Source organism: Cupressus sempervirens, chromosome 9 (genome assembly GCF_028749045.1).
Source record: "Cupressus sempervirens isolate cs-2001-9-10 chromosome 9, ASM2874904v1, whole genome shotgun sequence".
NCBI classification, from domain to species: Eukaryota; Viridiplantae; Streptophyta; class Pinopsida; order Cupressales; family Cupressaceae; genus Cupressus; species Cupressus sempervirens.
The window spans coordinates 50,254,801-50,275,543 of NC_143126.1; the positions used below are offsets into that span (position 1 = coordinate 50,254,801).

At 35.0% G+C, this 20,743-nt stretch overlaps 1 protein-coding gene across 3 annotated transcripts in view; it reads right to left on the reverse strand.

The window, feature by feature from the left end:
* LOC149537562 (peptidyl serine alpha-galactosyltransferase) overlaps positions 1-20,743 on the reverse strand; it is a 107,959-nt gene that overhangs the window by 47,002 nt on the left and 40,214 nt on the right. For all 3 annotated transcript variants that reach the window (XM_089798966.1, XM_089798965.1, XM_089798964.1), the window contains exons 5-6: positions 1,032-1,232; positions 266-741 (exon numbers count right to left, since the gene is read on the reverse strand). In XM_089798966.1, the coding sequence (XP_089655092.1) occupies positions 266-741; positions 1,032-1,232 (677 nt within the window). The remainder of the gene's footprint in view (positions 1-265; positions 742-1,031; positions 1,233-20,743) is intronic.

The window sequence follows — 20,743 nt, forward strand, 5'->3', positions numbered from 1 at the left end:
ATCTATGCTCTATGCGCTAGGGATTTGCCCCTTGGTAACACAGACCAGTGGAAGAGATATAATGATTAAATAAGCAATTCTAGAGGAAGGAAAAGCCTTGCAACTTTATTTCAATTCTATAAGCACTAACTACATGACAATTTTTGGAGATGACAGGAATGCTCTGGGCTCAGTCCAGGAGGTTGCCTGTTTGTGTTCAAATCCATTTTTTATTCTAATAATACAGTAATGGTTATCAAAGTCAAGTAAAAAAACGTAATCTTACCAATCCCCAGTTAAAGGATGAAGACTCATTGAAGGAACATAATGTGTAGGTGCCAGATCGTGACCTATATATGTCTTCAGTTTATCATCTGCGCAACTAAGCAAGCGTGTAACTCGACCTGGCTGCCCACTCAGATTGAAACTATGCATAAATCCTACAGTTTGCCAATCAAAATACGGAGAGCACTCGGTGGAGAAAATTGTATGTATTTTTGGATAATATATGCTCCCAACTTCTTGAGTTGAAAATTCCTTGGTTGCACTTTCAGTATCTTTACTGTCAATATGTACTGTTTTTGGCCTAGTCAAGGAAGAAAACACCTTGCTCTTCAAAAAGTTCAAATATCTTGATCGGGTTGGTTTTGGGCATCCACGTGACTCGTGATGAATCAGAAGACCTTCATTTATTGTATTAATGCATTCAATGCTCAGAAATAAGCCTCGCCTTCTGCTCAGATCAGCTTCCATCATTTGCACCTGCATCAGAAAACTAACCCTCTATCTTAAGAATCCATACAACATTTCTAGATTTGTATATAAGCAATATTTTAGCAAGCATGAAGAATTGCAACCGCTAGTTTCTGAAATAATCAGGTTTTCTCATTGTTCTAGAAAATATTGATAGCAACTTAGGAGGTTTTTCTCAACGTCCAAATATGTTCAGATGAACGATATCTGATGCTCTGTACAAAATTAGCTTACAAATAAAAATATAAATTGTAGCTAACTGAAATAAGAGAAAACTCTATTTACTTCAGATGTCTCACCTCTTTGGGATATGGAGGCAGAGGGAAAAGGCGATTGCAGTCATAGACAATTTCATCATTGTGATGTTGTGCCTTGTCAAAGGACCAATTTCCAACAGTAAACCTTAAACCATAATGTAAAAGAATAGGCTCAGTACTTTCTCCTGGAATATAGCCTGGATAAATCATCAAATCATCCCTTATTTTATGATGGAGTCCAACCTGTCAAAATAGATGAAAGAAAGATTCATTTCTCCACATTCTTGATTTATTTCTCCACATTCTTTCAAGAAAACATGCATCAATTACTAATGTACAAGAATTAGATTCATCTTAAAACAGCAAAAGGAAAGATTGAATGCATAAAGGAAGCATTAATAGACCTCTTGTAATAGTTTTCTCGAGAATAAGAAGCATAAAGTTTCTTGGAAAGTGCCTAATGTTGGTTTTATAAAGTCGAATTTTGATGGAGTCTCAAAGGCCATTTTGATCCAGCAGAAGCTGGCATGCTGATTAGCTCCCCAAAGGGTCTTTCTTGAAAGGCAGTTCTTTCTATCATTGATTTAAGTCTAATAATAGGGTAGCAGCATTGGCATTTCTTGAAGGTCTCAGAATAGCTGCCTCGTGACTTTCTCAAAGTTAGAGAGTCTCAAGTGTTTACCAATGGGTGTATCAACCCTGCTTGCCAGAATAAGTAATAGCACAACTCAAACAGGCCAATTTTGGACTCACTCCAATTCTACAGACTTAGGGAAGTATTCTAAGTTCTCTCTATGCACTTCTCACTAAATCAACTTTAAAGACATAACAAAGTAATCAATTACAGGCTACTTTGATGAACAAATGAGTACAAAAGAAGATTTGAATTGAAAAAGAAACATTTTAAATATATGAATACTCCCAACAGATTTTGGTGTACATTATGGCCTATGATATCCATTGCATCAAAAACAAAACTGAGAAATATTGAAGAGAGAAGCCTGCACCACTCAGTCCAAACCTGAAGTTGCTCCACGGTGGAATCTTGAACCTGAATCTCAAATAGGTCATCATATATATAGGGTCTCATGGGTCAAGTGTGTAGGATGGCTATGCTGGGAGCTCAGAAATGGACTTTAATTTTCACATTGACATATATATATATAAAAGAAAATGAATATTTTACAACTTTTAAGTGAATGATGTTTTGCATTACTCAATGTTAAGCATTATCTTTTCATATTATTATATTATTTTTTAAATAATGACCTTCCAGGTAGGGCAAAAGCTTTTACCGGGTGTAAAAAGGTTAGGCTACTGGACCTTAAACATTTCCAGGGCTAGGTGGTTTTCTACTGTGATTTAGAGAGTTCCCAAGGTCACCAGAATCTACTAAAAGCAACCTATGCATAGCCATGCACTAGAGATTGCGAACATAGTTGAATATCAGTAAGTATTTCTAGCAACCAAGATATTAACCTCGAACAATTAAAGAATCTTGTAGGTATTTACACCCTGAGTTTCACTAGCCTAGAAAATGTTATGTATAGATTTTTCAAATTGAGTATACTTGGACATCTATCATAAAGTCTAGATTACTGTAGAAGTTATAAGCAGAGTGGTAATGCCCAGCAAAAGTTTATTCTTGAGACTTTCTAGAACGGAAAGTGTTTTGAACATGTCAGGTTCTAATGCATTACTTCTCTTTAGCTCAATAAACACAGATCACACAGTTTATACCCTCTTAAATCTAGCTAGAGAAACCTGAATTCAATGCTCGTATTGACTAGGCACATGAAATATGTCAAAGCTGGAATCTCTTTCTCTTTTTTATTATGGGAAATGATATTTGTTTAATTTAAGCATGTTTGATTTTGCTTTAAGTGTTTGGAAGTGTTTTTATGATCTTTGCATCAAAGTTCATATTAAAATAGTATTGTAATGTTTCCGTAACGGTCATCTTAGTTGTTCTAGTAAGTTTATTTTTCTCTTGTTAACCATTGTTTCTCTTAGAAACATTCTCTTATAATCTTATAAGTAGAGGCTTTTGTCTCTATTGTATATATCAATTTAAAATAACATGGTACCACAGCAGGCTAAGCTATTTTTGGCAGATTTTTTTAATTTAAAATTTATAATATCTCTGGTTGCTTAGCTAACAAATTTTGTCAAAATTCTGTCAGAAGCTTTTTTGTCTGAAGTTTTCTTCTTTGAGCAGAAATCATAGAAGGTTTTCAGAAAAAAATTCCAGATACTGTTTTCAGGATTCATGGCTCTGTTGCTTTCAGAAGAATTGTGGATTTATTGAGAAAGATCGCATAGGGTTTCTTCTTCTCTACAAGGCGTTCTTTAATATGCACAAATTGCATTTCTTTTCAAGTATTCCATGATTCTTTTCCTATTCCAACCATGTCAAGGGTCAAGGTTTTCTTCCATGCAAGGGTTTCTGGAAATTCCCAAAGCTTTTGTGTGGAAAATGGCGCATGTTCTTTTACCTCTGCATAGGACTACGACCTGGAAATTCTCTACTCACACGTGTTCTTTTTGCTCAATATTTGGGCGTTTTTCTCCTACCTGTGGCTAGTAATTTTTGCATATTACGGGAATGGTGTCTCTCTTCCCTGGTTGTGATTAGGGCATCCTCACATCGCTTGAATCTTTCTACAACATTTTTAACCTTAACACATGCGACCAAGGGTTTCTAGGTCTAATAACCGATTGTGCTTTCCAGATTTTATATCGTGCTTTTTTCCTGCACAGAGCAAAATGTTTTTTGGCACATGACTAGTTCTTGTTATCTACGTTTCTCGCTCTCTCAGGTTTCTAGTTCCTCAATTGCAGAGAGTAAGTGATCTACTTATAGCTTCATGAACTCTGTTAAGAGGAACACACTTACCTCTAAGAGAGCAGAGAAGCTAGTTACTTTACATAGTGTCTTGTGTATTGTAGATTGCAAGACGTGCGTGTACAAAGAAAGCCCAGCAGCACAAAGGGATGTAGATCCAAAAGATCCATATCAGATTAATGAGGATGAGATTGCAGCAGAAACCAATGTAGAGTTGGCTGGTTTTCTGTTGGTGGAACTTGACAATAAGGACTCCAGTAGTTCTAGTGATGAGGACTTTCTCTTGGGGGACGATTAGAGGCCTTCCTTCAATACATTTCAACATGATTTCATTTCCACATGATTTTGTACTCACTTTGATATTAATGATTCATATCATGCTACTCCTTGTAATCATCTTTATGATATTTGAATGTTTGATAGAACTAATATAAATAAAAATCCTATTTGCTGATAATCTGAATTTTGATTTTTGAATGTTACTCTAGTATTATGTTACTGTGTACTATGTTACTACATTGAATGTTAAATGGTTCTAGTTTGTGTCACAATGTTGGTATTTTCAAGTATTTCAAGAATCAATTTGGTATGTTGTACCGAAACATTATTTCATAAATAGCACTTCAAGTTTTACATGTATAGTATACAGCATCACAAAAAATCATGGAAGGGTTTCTCATGGTTGTTAGTGTTACCATTTTTTCACTAAATGAAGGGCTTGTCAATTTCTCCACAAAGTCATGGGTGATCTCAGTGTCAGATCAAAGGTTTAACAATTTTTCCCAAAAATCATGTTTTCTTGTAGTTTTGTCGGTCGCACCTAGAGTTGTTGGGTCGAATGGTGTTCATCTGCAAACATTTTTCCATGATTTTGAACAAATCATGTCTGTTTTTCTGAAGCAATGGAGAGATTGCCCATTTTTCCTCAAAATTATGGTTTCGGTTTGAGAAGCAGATCTCAGTGTGTCCAGCTACAAGGAGGCATGGCACTGTTACCCAACATCAGGTCGGAAGGATTGTGATTATCTTGGTCATATCCAGGAGTTCTGCAAAATCACAGAGGGTATCAACAGTAGCTCATGTTGCAAGGCATTTTGAAGAGAAGGAGCTAACCTCCTATGCATTCATGATCAAATACCTACAAATTATGCCTTCTATGGAGTTTTTAATATGATGACCATTAAGGGAGGGTATTAAAATGATACTGTAATGTTTTTATAATGGTCATCTTAGTTGGTTTGGTAAGTTTATTTTTCTAATGTTTACAATTGTTCCTTTTTGGAAACATCCTCTTGTAATCTTTTATTAATAGAGCCTTTTGTCGCTATTGTATATATCAATTTATAATAACAGTTTGTGACCGAATCTGAAGCTTAAAACTCACGAGTGTGGCAGGAACTCACCATATGAAATATTCCCAAACAAATATAATAGAAAAACAACCCTATTATCCTTAAACATTCAAAATAAATTCATTTTCTGACTTCACTTTTACAGAATTGCTTCAGATTCGTCTATGGCAAGAATTTGCATATAACAGAGAGCATATTTTTACCAGATAGATGTTTGCTTATTTCCACAATAGAGAAAATTACAAATAAGAAGGATTCTGAGCTTTACTTGCTGAAATGAAATTGCATGGATTACAATCAATAGGGTAAGATCAATATCCGTTGTGTTGGAAGTCGCTGATATTGAAAATCTAAGAGTATTTGAATGCACTCTTTAACTCTTTCAGCTGCAAATGCATGAATACCTAACACAACTTTCAAACAAGAACACTCTAATCTGTAATGCATGAACTTCAGCCAACACTACCCTTCTCAATCTTCAATGTCCTCAACGAATGATAAATCTACTAGCATCTTACCCACAGTAAGAGCTTTTGTATATTCCATTCATTTACTCTTAATGTTTGGGAGCCTAAGACACTGTTGAAGAACCATATACAACAATTTCCTCAATAAAGGACTCAAAGGAAGCTCTCAAATTGATAGATTCTATCAATGTTAGGAAGGCATTGCATCAATAAAACTCCTCTTGTTCCAAAGCCTCACACACCAATATGATTCAGCAACAACTTGAAGAGTCAGACCTATTCAATCTGTTGTGCCAGGAGCTTCGGAAATGACTCAGTCATAAGCCACTCATAATATTAAATCAAGCCTCAACGTAGGTCATCAATTTGCCAAACACAATCAAATTGGCTTAATAAACACTAATCAAACATTATACAATGGCGCTAAATACTAAATTATAAAAATTAAACCTTCAAAGCTTGAGAGAATGAATTAATTTTTTAACCAAACCTCTTTCCAGGTCAACACAAATTTAAACATTCTGCCGCTTGATCAACTCAAGAGGATCATCTCCTCTTTGCTCCATCTCCACATCTTCTTCCCTCGAAAGAAATAATGATTTAGGATAGGTTTCTCTTTGTTATCTTGCTTGATCTATATTATCTCAATGTTACTTGACCTCTTGCAAGTATCGTCTTCCTTGGCCAGCCAACAACTTTGCCTCCCTAGTTCTTTGTAGCTATCCCTCATAATGTCTCGTCTTCTTTACATCTTTCGTGCTATAATATACAAACTCAAACCTCTTGTGGCTTGGATCCACAACAAATGCCTCATGCTCGACTTCAAATCTTGAGCGCTGACTCATAATGGTATCATCTTCAAGTGTAAGGGCTGTCAACTCATTCTGTGGGTATATTGTTCCAAATCAGGAAATCAGTCCTTTCCTCGTGCCTTTCAACCTTTCCATTTCCACAAGCATCAACTCCCTCTTGACTAGACACAACTGGACCTTTGACTCTGATTGAGATTCGGATTTGGATTTCTTTTCTTCTTCCCTTTTTCTTATTTAGTACCTATCAAAAGATTTGGGGGATTTGACATCTCAAGGTTCACCTGAGTATTCGTCAAAAAACCTAATGATCTACTCATTATCTGATATAATATTTCCAATTTTCCTGTCAGACATATTTTTGGAATGTTAGAAGATATTTATACCTTTGATATCTTTCATATCATCTCGCAATTTTATTGGCTGCAATTTCATTGTCCTTTTCTTCCATTCCTGTGATCAACCTTAGTACCCCACAAGGCTGGCAGAATTCTGACTCAGATACCACTGAAACATTCCCAGACAGATATAATACAAAAAACAACACTATTGTCCTTAAACTTACAAAATGAGTGTATTTAAATCTGAGTTCATCTTGATGGACTTGCTTCAGATTCATTTATGGCATTCAGAATTTGCATATAACAGGAATAGCAATTTTTTACCAGACAGACAATTTGTTTTCGTTTCCAAAATAGAGCAGATAACAGAGAAGTGGATTCTGACCTTTACTTGCCAAAATGAAATTGCATGGATTACAATCAATAGGGTAAGATCAATATCTAGGGTTGGAAATTGCTGATGTTCGATACTTGAGACTATTTGAATGCACAATTTAATTCTTTCAACTGCAAATGCTCGAATCCCTAACACAACTTCCAAACAAGAGAACTCTAACATGTTATGCTTGGACTTCAGACAATACTGCTACTATCAATCTTCAATGTCCTCAACAAACAATAAATATTCCAGTATCTTACCCAGGGTGAGAGCATATGCTAGATTCTGTTCCTTTTCTCTTAATATTGGGAACCTAAGCCAATGTCGAAGACCTGTCTGCAACAATTGCCTCAATAAAGGAATCAAGGAAAGCTCTTAAACTGATAAAGATTCCTTTACTTCTGGAAGGCATCACATCAAGAATAGTCCTGTCTCCTAGTCCAAAGGCTCACACGTGACACGCCAATAAGATTTATCGACTGCAAGAGTCTGTTCTATTCAAAGGGGCATGCCAGGAGCTTCAGAGATGACTTCCAGACAAAAGCCGCTCATAATATTAAATCAAACCTCAGTATATGTGATGAATTTGCCAAACACAATGAAGACAATGTAATAATCACTTATAGAACACTATAACATGGCAACAAATACTAAAATATAAACATTCAAAGTGTGAGGCCTCACCCCGACCCTCCGTAGCCCTAGTTATTATTTTATCATTTTGATATTCACGACTCGAGATGTCGAGACATTATCTGATACTTAGAACATATTATATTATTTCATGTTATGTGATGCTATTTTCAGTTATATTGATGTTTTTCATTTAAATGTTTTATGTACATGTATGTTGATGAATTACGTAAAATGTAGGATTAACACATTGATTTTGGAATCTTTATGATTAAGGATATAGGTAAGAAACTCTGATTTATGTATGTTTCAATTTATGTAAATTTCTGAGACGTATGTATGTACATGTGATTTTTCGGGACTACTGATGTGTGCAATGAGTGTGCAGATATTTTAGTCGAGGAAACAGACGGAGGAACAGAACTGATCTCTTTGTGCTAATTTTTGGAAACCTTGTTGTTCATAATTCATGTATTGTACTGTGAGATGTATGTATGTATCTCTTTGTGTTCCGTAAATGTTAATGTCTCGTAATTATGTTTTGTTAGTGTCTCTTGACACTCGTAATTGGTTGTGCTCCTTAGCGTGCTAGTTAGGGTTAGCTATGTAACCCATGGACCTAAGACGGTTTAAGTTAGTGTCAGTTGCTAAATTGGTTCTTAATCAAATTTAGTCATCCCTAATCTGAATTAGTGCTTAATCTGCTTTTTAGAGTTGTTAGTTGGTCCTAATTTTATTCTTAGCTTTTTGATGGCTCTAAACCTATTCCTAAGACTTCTAAACATGTTATTATTATACCCAAGGGGTATGGGTATGGGTTAGGGGTCTTTTCCAACCCCTAAGCCCCTTTTGTTGACTTTTGAGGTCACTCAAAAGTCCCCTTTTTGCCTTTGTGCGAAAATTACTAGTGGTTGTCATGGGTTGTCTTACCCCACCTCCTTTTAGGGTTTAACCATAGTGAGGGTAGAGTTAGGAGTTTCTAGAATGGCAAGTGGGTGGGAGAAGTTATTGAGCCCTTGGGTGGTTGAGTTGGAGGCTATTTAGAGGCCTTCCTAGGACTAGTTGGGTGGTTACCCAATCTCTACATTTAGAGAGGAATGCTTGAAGGTTGAAGGAAGGAAAGGGATACTCTACTCAAACTTGTTCATTGCCATTACCTCTTTGTGAAGGTAGGAAATTCTCATCTCCCCTATTCAGTTTTTATGTTTTGTTTCATGTTCATGTTACCTTGTTGTTGTTTCACTGTTTGTATGGATGTGGGTATGTTGGGAAGATTTGATAACCATGTTATTTTGGTTGTTTTTCCTTTCTTGTTTATGTTTGAAATTTTGAGTTTTCCTTGCATGGGTGTTTTGGTATTACTCACCCTTGGAGAGGGCAGAAGTGACCAATTTTGGGAAAGGTCTGTTTAGTTGGACTCCAACCTGTGTAGAGTCTCTTCTCAGGATGAGAAGAGGGATAAAGGGTAGGGTGTTATGGGCCCCTACCCGTCAGCACAAACCTGGTATGAGTATGGCAAGTTTAAATGGAAGAACGGAAGTTCTTGGTTATTGGCCCCGATTGGGCATCTGAATTGGTGTTGTGCCTGACTTCTCCAGTTGGAAAAATCCACCTTTCCCTAGTCTTGATTCATTGTGAATCCTATTGTGTAAACCACGTATGATTATGCATGCTTGATGTTCTTTTGGTTCTGCTTGGTTGTCACCCGATCAGATATTGGTTTCCTCCAGGGTTCTGGAAATGAGATTTAGAAAACATTACAAACTCCTTGTTTATGATCATGAAGAAAATTGGATAAAATTGTTGAAATTTAGGATTGAGATCCTATTGTAAATTGTATTTTAAACCTTATTGTAAATGGCAACGAAGCAGGGTTTTCTTCCTAATTCTTTCTCGGCTGAGCCTTTGAATCAGGTTTGCCAATAAAATTGGTGTTTGAGTAAAAATGTTTACCTTGTGATTTAATCATAATTTTAAAATGGACAGACGCACATCAGGAATAAGATGTTATGATGATAGATTAATTAAGCAAAATTTTTAAGTTTCCTATTATGTTCAAAATGAAAATTGTGTTCAGAAAAAGAAAACAACTGGATATGGTTGATATAATTTAATTCAAGTTTGTTTTGGAAATCAATTTAATCATGCATTGTTGTGACACGATCATTAACTTCATGTTTAAATCCACTCAATTCTACTCCCCTATATAAATGGTGTTTGATTTAATTAGGCAAATTTCAGTTTTCTTATATGTTGGAAATGAGAATTCTATTATGAATGAAAGATTTGTTTTTATGATTATGGGAATTAATCAATTTGAATAAGAGATTTTGTAATGCCTTGAATTCAAAAAGATAGATCATAAACCTTGATGTATAATGATTAATAAAACATAAATTATCAGAGAGAGGGAGAAAATAATACCTTTTCTCACCCTTGTTAGTATACTTAAGAAATCATTGTTACCAATAAGTTGATATTTAATTCCAAATTTAACAAGAAAATATATAATTTATGACTACACTTAGTCAAATTTGGCTTTCAAATTAAATGTGCACCCCAGGTCTTAAAAACCTCTCTGGATTTTGTATGGGCTTAAGATTTATTGTCATAATGCAACAGAGAATATTCTTGAAAATATTCTTCAATTTAAAATTTGATAAAAAAAAAAAAAAAAGAGAAAAAGAAAAAGAAATAAGTTTATAATAACATGAAAATGTATAAGTTGATAACTATCCAACTTAATATCCTATCTCCATTCTCCTACCAAATAAACTTTTTGCTTTAAGTGTTTTCCCTCCATAGAAATTCGCAGCTTGTCTTGTCATCTGAATGATTTCATTCGGTATGAATTTGATTAAGTCTTCCTACACCCTCAATAGCATTGGTCGTCACTTTTCTTGAGGAGGGTCTGTGCATGTTTATCTTGGGCAGAGTGCTTTTGAAAAATGCTTGGAAGCGATGAGAGCATGGGAGTTAGAGTTCCTTTGTTTAAAATTTATATTAAAGGTGAATGTGATGGCTTCTTATGATAACCCACGCAGCTCATATTAACTCCCAAGTCAAATCAAATTTGACTATGTAAGTCCATCTCAGTCCTTGGGCAGCGTGTTCTTGAGTGCAGGTTGGAGGTGATGGGGGTTTGAAGAAGGGTCGATTCTCCTTTAGGAAAGCGATGAGATTCTTTGGTTTTATGTTGAGAGCTTTTATGTTGGTGTGACGTGGGTGGTTACGAGTGGGTCTTGCTTCATTTATTACTGTTGCCTTTTCATTTGGTCGCCAACTTGGGTGAAGGTCCCATCTTGAATGGGGCACGAGCTTGGAGGCAGCAAGCACTTTAAACACATAAATGTTTAAATAAACCTTGGTTGCAGATTTATTTCGCTTGAGAGAAAGTCAAGGGGGGGGTCGATTTGACCAGGAGGATGTTGGGGATCGCACCAAGTTTGGTTGGGAGTAGAGTTTTGTGGGACGGTTAGGTATGTGGTTGGGTTAGAAGTAAGTTAAGGGAGTAGGTTAGTTGTTGTGTAGGATTGTAGTATTAATTAGTTAGTTGTTTAATTACGTTAGTTTAAGTTTTAAATATATATTTAATTTAGTAATCATCTTTTTAGCATTAGCCATTAAGTTCATGGTTATTTTAATCAAGTTTTGTTTATCTTTGTGAAGGTAAATTTAGTTATTTTATATTAAATTAAGTTAGTTTTGTATCCGATTTACATTAAATACAATATAGTTTAGGTTTTAATTAGTTAGTATTTTAAAAATAAATTTATATTTTAATATAGTATAGTAGCAATTATAGCTCTAATTTGGCGTTAATTGAATGGTGATCTCATTAGAATTTAAAAGATAAGTTTAATTTTGTTATAAATTATGTATCAGATTTCAGGTTCTATCATCATTTAACTTGTGGAACTATAGTTCTATTTTAATATGTTTTTATTAAAAACTAGTTTTAATGTATTATTGATTTATATTTAGTTAGTACGTATTAGATTTAGTTAGTTGTTAGTAAATATAATTTAAATTTAGTAAGATTAGATAGTTGAAATGTTTAAAGTTAATAAATCTTAGATATATATATTTTGTTTTAATTTTAGTAAATTGTTTTCTTAAAAGTAACTTTACAATATAAATAAGATTCTCAATCGATAATTGTCTAAGAGATTCTTTTAGTTGATGTTGATTAGATGCTTTCAAGTAATCTAAAACTCGAATACATTACATTGTCATTTAAATTAATTGTATCTTATTGTTGAAGGTTAACGTAGAGAACCTGTACTTAAACTTTTATCTATCTTTTCAACTTAGAGCATGCTTAATTTTAATTATTCTTAAAAAAAATAAAAATTTTGGAGTGTGTTTTTGCCCTCGTAGTTTGGGCATGACACAAAGCTTCGGAAAATGAATCAATTATCTCAAGCAACTACAACAGAGAGAAGACACTAATCTTTATCCTTGCATATAAATATCCAACCACCTTCATCCGCAAACCTCCCTTATTTATTCCTTATGCCCAACTTCAAAGAGAACAGGTTTGATCAACTTACTCCACTGCTCATTATATATGCGCCAATCATTTGATATATCTCTGGCCCAAATACTTAAAACCTGCTCATTCAGAAAATATCTTTATTTTCTACAAATTTCTCTCTTTTGGAGACTTCACAAATTTGGCACAGATCTAAACTCTGTCACGCATCACCCCCTGGGTCATGCCAGGAGCTTCGGAGTTGACTTCCAGTCAAAAGCCGCTCACAATATTAAATCAAGCCTCAGTATATGTGATCAATTTGCCAAACACAATGAAGATGACTTAATAATCACTTATAGAACACTATAACATGGTAATAAATACTAAAAAATAAACCTTCAAAAGCTTGGGAGAATGAATCGATTATCTCAAGCAACTGCAACTGATAGAAGACATTAATGTTTGTCCTTGCAGATAAATATCCAACATTCTTCATCCACAAACCTCCCTTATTTATTCCTTCTGCCCAACTTCGAAAAGAACAGATCTGATCAACTTACTCCACTGCTCGATATATACGCGCCAATCATTTGATATATCTCTGGCCCAAATACTTAAGACCTGCTCATTCAGCAGATATAATTATTTTCTACAAATTCATCACTATTAGAGACTTCACAAATTTGGCACACAGATCTAAACTTCGTCACGCATCGACTCCTTTGGAAGAACTAGGTTTTCGTCCAACCCTATCGCCAAACTCCTCAAGGTTTCTCTTCAGAAATAATAAATCGTTTATCATATCCAAAGCATGTCTAATTCATCTCTAGGAACCCCTTTATAAAGATCTCCAAGAAGCATCTACAAGATGGACCCACTTAACTGGAGAAATATATTTGATAAAGTGACATTATAAGAACATTTTATTGTTTTATTATAATTTAATCAAGTCTATTAATGTTTTATTATTATTTATTAATTGTTAACTTAAAAAATGAGGACATTACACCATAACTTGTGTTGGCTAAAAATTTTGTAATAAAACATTACTTATAAAATTCTGACATTAGGCAACGGTGTAGTGAGATAAATCTCTCCTCTCACCAACAGGGGAGGCTCCCTTCTTACCGTTGGTGGCTTCCACAAGATTATAACTGAAATTATACAAAGAGGTGGTCCTCTCAATCTATTCCTTTTTTCAAGAATGATTCACAAGTCTCAACTTTAATTATGCAGCTTTAAACTCTACAAAAGTCTCCTATTGATACTAGGGACACAGTGGTTGACTTAATATCAACTCCTTATGCAGCAATTAACTATAATACTTTGGTGGAATAACAACAGGAACCCAAAGTCTCTTGCCATTCGCCTGAATTTTTTATTTAACAAAAATACTTAGCAAGGCACAAAGTTTCTTGACTAATGTCTTCAAACTAAAACTACCTCAAACTAAAGCTCAAAGTCTTTAGCCCTTAGTACTTTGCAGCCACTATTAACTATAGAAATTCTTTCAAAAGAAAAACTAAAAACTCAAATGATTCACACAATGATGCTATTAAATGAACTCAAGAATAATTAGTCAATGCAACATAAGAAAACGTTATCCAATCTAAAGATTTGCAACACAAAGTTAGGAAAATCTTGCTTCTTTTATTCAATTTTGAATATTGCACCTTGAAACACAAAGTTTTCAACAATACAAGATTTCCAAGCATAGCCTCCTTGCCTAAGACAAAAGATGAATATTTACAATAAGCTCTCTCCTTTATATAGGCAAAGATGAGAGAGAAAGTTGAAGATAAAGGGGAAATCCTCAACCACTTTGACTTATTCAACAACTACCTACGACTTATTCAAAGTTGCACTACCTAAAGCACTTGCTGTAACAACTAAAATTTCTAAACCATAAATACTCTATATTTAATCTGATAAAAGTAAGCTAGCTATCAAGTCACTTGAAAAGATTAACAAAAATAACTGATAAGCTGCCTTCACATGATAAGCCTTAACTAATGACTGAGAGATTGACTACCTTTAGAAGAAACAATCAAACTAGATTAACCAAATATATTACACATGAAAGTGAAACGATATCTAGCTGACATATAATAACTACCATTTCATATAAAAGAAAAGTAACTGCATAAGATGTATAGCTGAAACTGAAATGAGGTGCAAATGAAAGAGAACAATGAAATACTAGCAAGGTTCAAATCCCACCATATCAAGTGAAATAGAATTTGATGTTTTGTACAAGTCTTGGCATTTGGAGGAGAGGAGAGGAGGCTCAATCTCGTCCTACCACCTAAGCATTCTAGTGTTAGAGTTATCAACTACATAGCTGGCTAGACTGTGGAACCCTCCTAACAAACTATCTGTCCAACTATGAGTTATCCTGACCTCTAGTGATCATAGCAGCACCATTTGCCACTAAACCTACCTTAGCCATGGATTTCCAACGGACGCTATGTGCCTGATCACCCACTGCTCGACTTGACAGACATAAACAACACCCAATTCCCACCATGAGCTGACTAGAGTACTAATTTCAGATTGTAATTTCATCTTAATTCTAATACGTCTTTCTATTTTCTGCAAACTGTTCATACTATCCAATTTACATGGAATAACCACTCATCTCTATTATTCTTGCCCATCCTTGATGATCCCTCCAGTTTACATTATGTCAATTATATGATATAAAGAAATATCTTTTGCCTCTCAAGAGTTCTCTGAATGTGGTCAAGAAAGGGCTATGATGTCTAAGTAACTAGACACCCTTCAGCAAGGGGTATGCGTCCATAATCTCAATGACATATGGGATCGATGCCACTGTATTAGGAAACATGTGATCTACACACAATATCTTTCTCATTATAGTACATAAGCCTTGAAGGGGAATGTAGAGAAGGAAAACAGAAACAGATTGTAGCTGATGTTTACTTACATGATGTTGAGATTATGTGTGTTGCACACATTGCCTAATATATTGTTATATTGTGTTATTTTATTTTATTATGTGATGTTGTACCTAGGAGCACCTAGATAGACATGCAACATGAGGAGATTCCCATGGGATATACTTGACGAGTTGTATTGTAACATTGTGATAATATTTGAAGTAATTATTTAATATTGGAGAAACTATTAAATGTCCAATATTAAATATGGGTCAAAGGTGGTTAGGTAGCACATGGTTTACAATACCACTTGGTGGTTTTGGGGGAGCTTGGTACTATAAAAGCACCACAAGGGTAGTTGTAGAGGCAAGACAAGAAAGCAATAAGGAAAGTCGAGCAAGACAAAGCAAAACAGGTTAGCCAAGGGAGCATTTGTAAAGGTTGGAAGCATGGCATAGGATGTGTGGATTCATGCTTATTCACATGGATTGCTTGGCGGTGGCTATGGCTTTGAAGGCTTCCATGGTTGTATTGCAATGGTATTTTGCTGAATAATACATGCTGATGGTGCTTTTGGAGGCTAGGTTTTTCGCTCAATAAGGGTTTCCTAGGGTATATCTTGTGTCATATTTTTGTGGGTATGTTGTATATTCTCTTGCATGTGGATTTTAATTGCTTATTTATTTCAGATCTATTATGGGTTATGTGGAAATGGCAATATCTTTGGTTGCAAGATTCCTTACACATGATTGGTATGCCACTCCCTCATTAGTTCGAATTTGCTTGCATATAATTTTACAAGGTCTAATTGGACCATTCAGAAAAACAAAGAGATTTATGCGCACCATTCTATTTAAGGCTAAGCAGCAATAACATGGAAAAATTCAGGAGATACGACCTAACAAAAGGCTGCGATCATGTGCTTCTTACTGCCCAAGCTACAAGCTACAACGAATCTCAATCGATTAGTATTGTCAGCGTAACTAGCAGAGCAAATAAATTGGTATGAAATTATTATGATCAATCACTGCAGGCTGGCAATAGCAAATGCATGAACTGAGAGCAAGTCATTGAGTGACTACGATTATCAAATATATAGAAAAAGGCTCGATTACTATAGGAATGAATGCACATAAGGACAACTTAATTGCATGAAAATATGCAAGGTGGCAAGGCATGTGTTTGTAAACTTGGCAAAAAAAAATTAGTAAATAAGGCCAAAATATTAAATGGAACACAAGAGGCTGCTGGACTATAAGAGATAAATTTGTTTGTTTTGGTATTTGGTCTTTTATAACACTATTATAGATAATACTCATATTATCTAAGTGTACTTATACGTGTTGTTTATACAAATATATAAATGTGTTACATTAAACTATACATACACATATGTGTACGTACGCATTAAAGTATACGTATACATATATGCACATATGAGTTATTTCAAGATATACATATACATATATATGTATAATGAAATACGTACAAATATACCTAGGTACTATGGGTATTATTTATTATACAAAATATCCGGCATCAAATGGTGCAAAACTCCCAAATTTAAATTTAAAGGTAACAATTTTATTTCTCTTCTTCACGTGAATATAAATACATATGTATCTTTTGATTAGGTGACCTAGTCAGCTCATGGTGGGCACTTGGCATTATCTAGTCTGTCCCAATCTGCTTCTCCCTAACCAAAGTAGTTTAGACGAATACCTGATAACTTGATGGTAGGTTAGTGCTTGTGCCCTATTCCCTCTCTGTCAATACTTCCCCCCCCCTTCATCGCACTCCTACAAGGAGGAATAACATGGTGAAAGCACATTTCCAAATCATTTAAATGCAATTAACGTTATAATAAAAAATGACCATATTTAACTAACCATTTCAAATTCATATATAATATTAACAATTAACCAACATCTCTAATTCACGTGAAACACCATAACAAATAACCAATTAAACCAACCATTTCCAATTCATGTGAAATCATAACAACTATATAGAACAATTTTAAATTTAGACAAAATATGGAATGTAGCACTTGCAACCTGATTGCATGAAGTGACTATATAGGTACTAGTTTTCCTATATTTACAAAGAGTTCTACTTCGACATGCAATCTATCTTAAAAACTACACATATTCCTAGAAATCATAGAATGAAGTGGCTAGGACACCTGAAAGACATCTTCATGGAGTATCAACTAGCTTTCCAAATTTCTGAGAGTCTCTTGTACAACTACAACATCTAGTTCACGAGCATGTTTTCCAATGATGATAACTTTTTGAAGTGTGTTGGCGCCTTCTAAAATGACATTGTTACATTCCCTCAACTTACCATGCAAAACACTCAATGAAGATTTCCAACTTGCCAGTATATCCATCATGGTGAAGTTGAAATAATTTGTCTCAAGTTGTAGACGAATAGCTTTTGTGAACCAAGTTAGGGTATCATCTTCGTTGATCAATTCACTATTTTCAGCAAAATTCTTGCATGATAGTTCTTGGAAACATTCATTGATCATCCTCTCTTGGTTTCTGCCTTGTTCCATTGTCGCTTTGATCTTAGCCACTAGTCCTTGTGTGACTTGTTCTTTGTTGACCATAAGATGTAAATACTCATAATATATCTTTACAAAAGAGATGACCCCATACTCACATAAGACATCGAAATCAACCTCTGTCATGCTTCTCCAAAACTTTAGATCTCCATCCAAAAGACTAAGTTGATGGTTCAATGAAAAGACAAGTTCATTCAATGCAATTGTTGTTTTCCTTCCATTCTCAAGTCCCCTGTATCCATCTCGAATCACTTCCACACCTTGTGATCCTATGCGGCTTCTCTGCTTATCCATGACCATTGCTTTCCGTTCCACTCGCACCACATCCTTAGATGAGACAGGATTAGCTGATAGAGACAAGGCCTTCATCAAATCTATGGTATCCAGCAGTAGTGTGTTATCTTCCTTCAACCTGTTCTTCTTCTCCCACAGCTTGTCATTCTTCTGCATCAACAAGCTAACTGCATCTTGCTGACAACTGAAACATGTCTATAAACCAAAATTCTGGTGAATTTGCAATCTATGGATTGCATTTACTATGTAGGTTTGTCAACTAGAGGCTCAGCTACCTCCACATTCTTGACTTCATCATTGCCGACCATGAGCCTCAAACCATTTTTGCCTTTTTGTTCTTGGGCGGCCGTGGTCCTAGCAACTTGCCTGAAATCATGATCCTTAGGTGGGATTCCCTCTTTTCTTCCTCTTTCAAGTGATTGCACCATGTAACAACCAATTTTTCCGAGTCTTAATTAACAACTAACATACTAAAAGAAATACAGATATTACTTTATTTTCATAAGAAGACAGTTAAATCAGTATCATTCATATGAAAGAGATTGACGGTTCAAATCAGTTAATCAAAATTTCTTAACTAAGAACTTAAAACATCATCAATGAATTTACTATAGAAATTTAAATCCCCATACCATGGAATTTGAACCTAGAAATCATTGTAAGGATGTTTTTGCAATCACCTAGATTAGTCCACAAATACTACTATAACAATATCATATAACAACTTCCATCCAATACCGCTATATCAAAAATCAAATGACGATTACCATTAAATACCACTATATAAAATTAGGGCATCACATACCACTGTATCAATGAGGGCATTGATTATCATTGGATCATTTAGGGCATCAGATACCACTGTATCAATTAGGGCTTCAAATACCACTAAATCAATTAGGGCTTCAGATACCACTAAATCAATTAGGGGTTTAGATACCACTGTATCATTTAGGGCTCCAGATACCACTGAATCAATTAGGGCTTCAAATACCACTGAATCAATTGGGGCTTCAGATACCGCTATATCATTTCTTTCCTTCGGATTTTTTAACTGTGGCAATAACTTAAGATTAGAAGATATGCTCATATTCAATATTCATATAAATGAAAAATTGAAATAACGATCCATCAGATAAATCTATCTCTCGCAACTAAGTGTAAAATAACTGCAACGATAATATAACTCAATTAATCTTACCTTCTTGCATATACATCATAAAAGTAAAATACTTGTTTCTAGTAACCAATTGAATGTATAGCAAACTGTTTCTGTTGTACGTCTAACAACTTGGGGAAAGGTGAAACATTGTCAGGGGCTTAACAACACAACCTCAAACCTTAACTTATTGTCCACACAATCACTAATGAGAAAGGCCCTCCGTACCCGGAATTGGACTTGGAACATCTGTCATCTACTGAGCATCCTGTTATTTAAACACACCATTCGACTTGACAGCAGGAGATGATCATGCATGAGCTATCAAATATATTTCATTTAAGGTTTTCTTGTCTGATTTCTCTTTTGTTTTATTGCAAATTCATTCCACCTCTTCACCATTCATGGCTTCACAGTTGTGTTGGTCAAATAAATAGTATTGACAAATGAGTGTCAACACACTTAACCATTTTCACTATGTATATCGAGTGCACAATAGATGTCGAGCCAGAATTTCAATAGGTGTCGAGTCACAGTTAGTGCCGAGCAGATCACTGTGTGGTATCTACCGAGCAATACAAGAATTGTTCATGTGCCGAATAATAGAATCATGCAGATGCTGAGCAATTCAAAACAACATATGTCGAGCAATACAGGATATAACAAGTGTCGAGCAAACCAGAAAACGTAGTTGATGTCGAGCAATCCAGAAATAGTATGTGCCGAGCATCAATAATACTTCATGTGCCGAGCAACGCAGGATCAGCATAAGAGTTTGTATTTGCACAAACTAATATGTGAACCGTTTTTGGAGCTGACTTAGAGAAATTTCAAAGGAGAAAAAGGATAAGGATGAATCATTTACATTCCCTATGCAATCTACATGCAACCAATCAAAAAAATGGTGAAGGCATGCAACCAATAAAAAAAATGCAAAGTATGAGTGAGAATTTGAGATTCAATATGGATCGTAGATCCATACCTAACCCTAAGTCTTCACATTCTTTATAAGGAGAACGAATGCACCATTGCATGTGTGGAAGAAAACAGTATAAGGGGAAATTATAGCAAAATTTCAGTGTGAAGAGAAAAGACTTAAAGGAACAGAGCAGCAGTTTCATATCAAGTTGATTAGAATAGCACAAGGGACAAGGAGTACATACAGAGATCAGATCAAGCAAGGATTAGAACAAGAAGAGCAGATCTAGTACCTGAACCCAGCAATTTGAGATTGCATTCAGTCAAATCAAATGTTCTAATACTCTCTTACAATCGTATTAGAGGTTGAAATCCTATGTTGATAGGTTAGCTTAACAGCTAGGTAGGAGAACCTTTCGAGAAGGTCATGAAAATCCTATGTATTAGGTGGGTTTAACAACCTGTTGTAAATCCTTTAACAGGGTGACACTTCATGTAAGTGTTTGTAAATCCTCTAACCAGGTCACTATTGACACAATGTAAAGCCTTTAACAGGGCAGGCCTTTCACAGAGCAGACCATCAGAAGTGGTTGAACATTGATTGCTGCAGT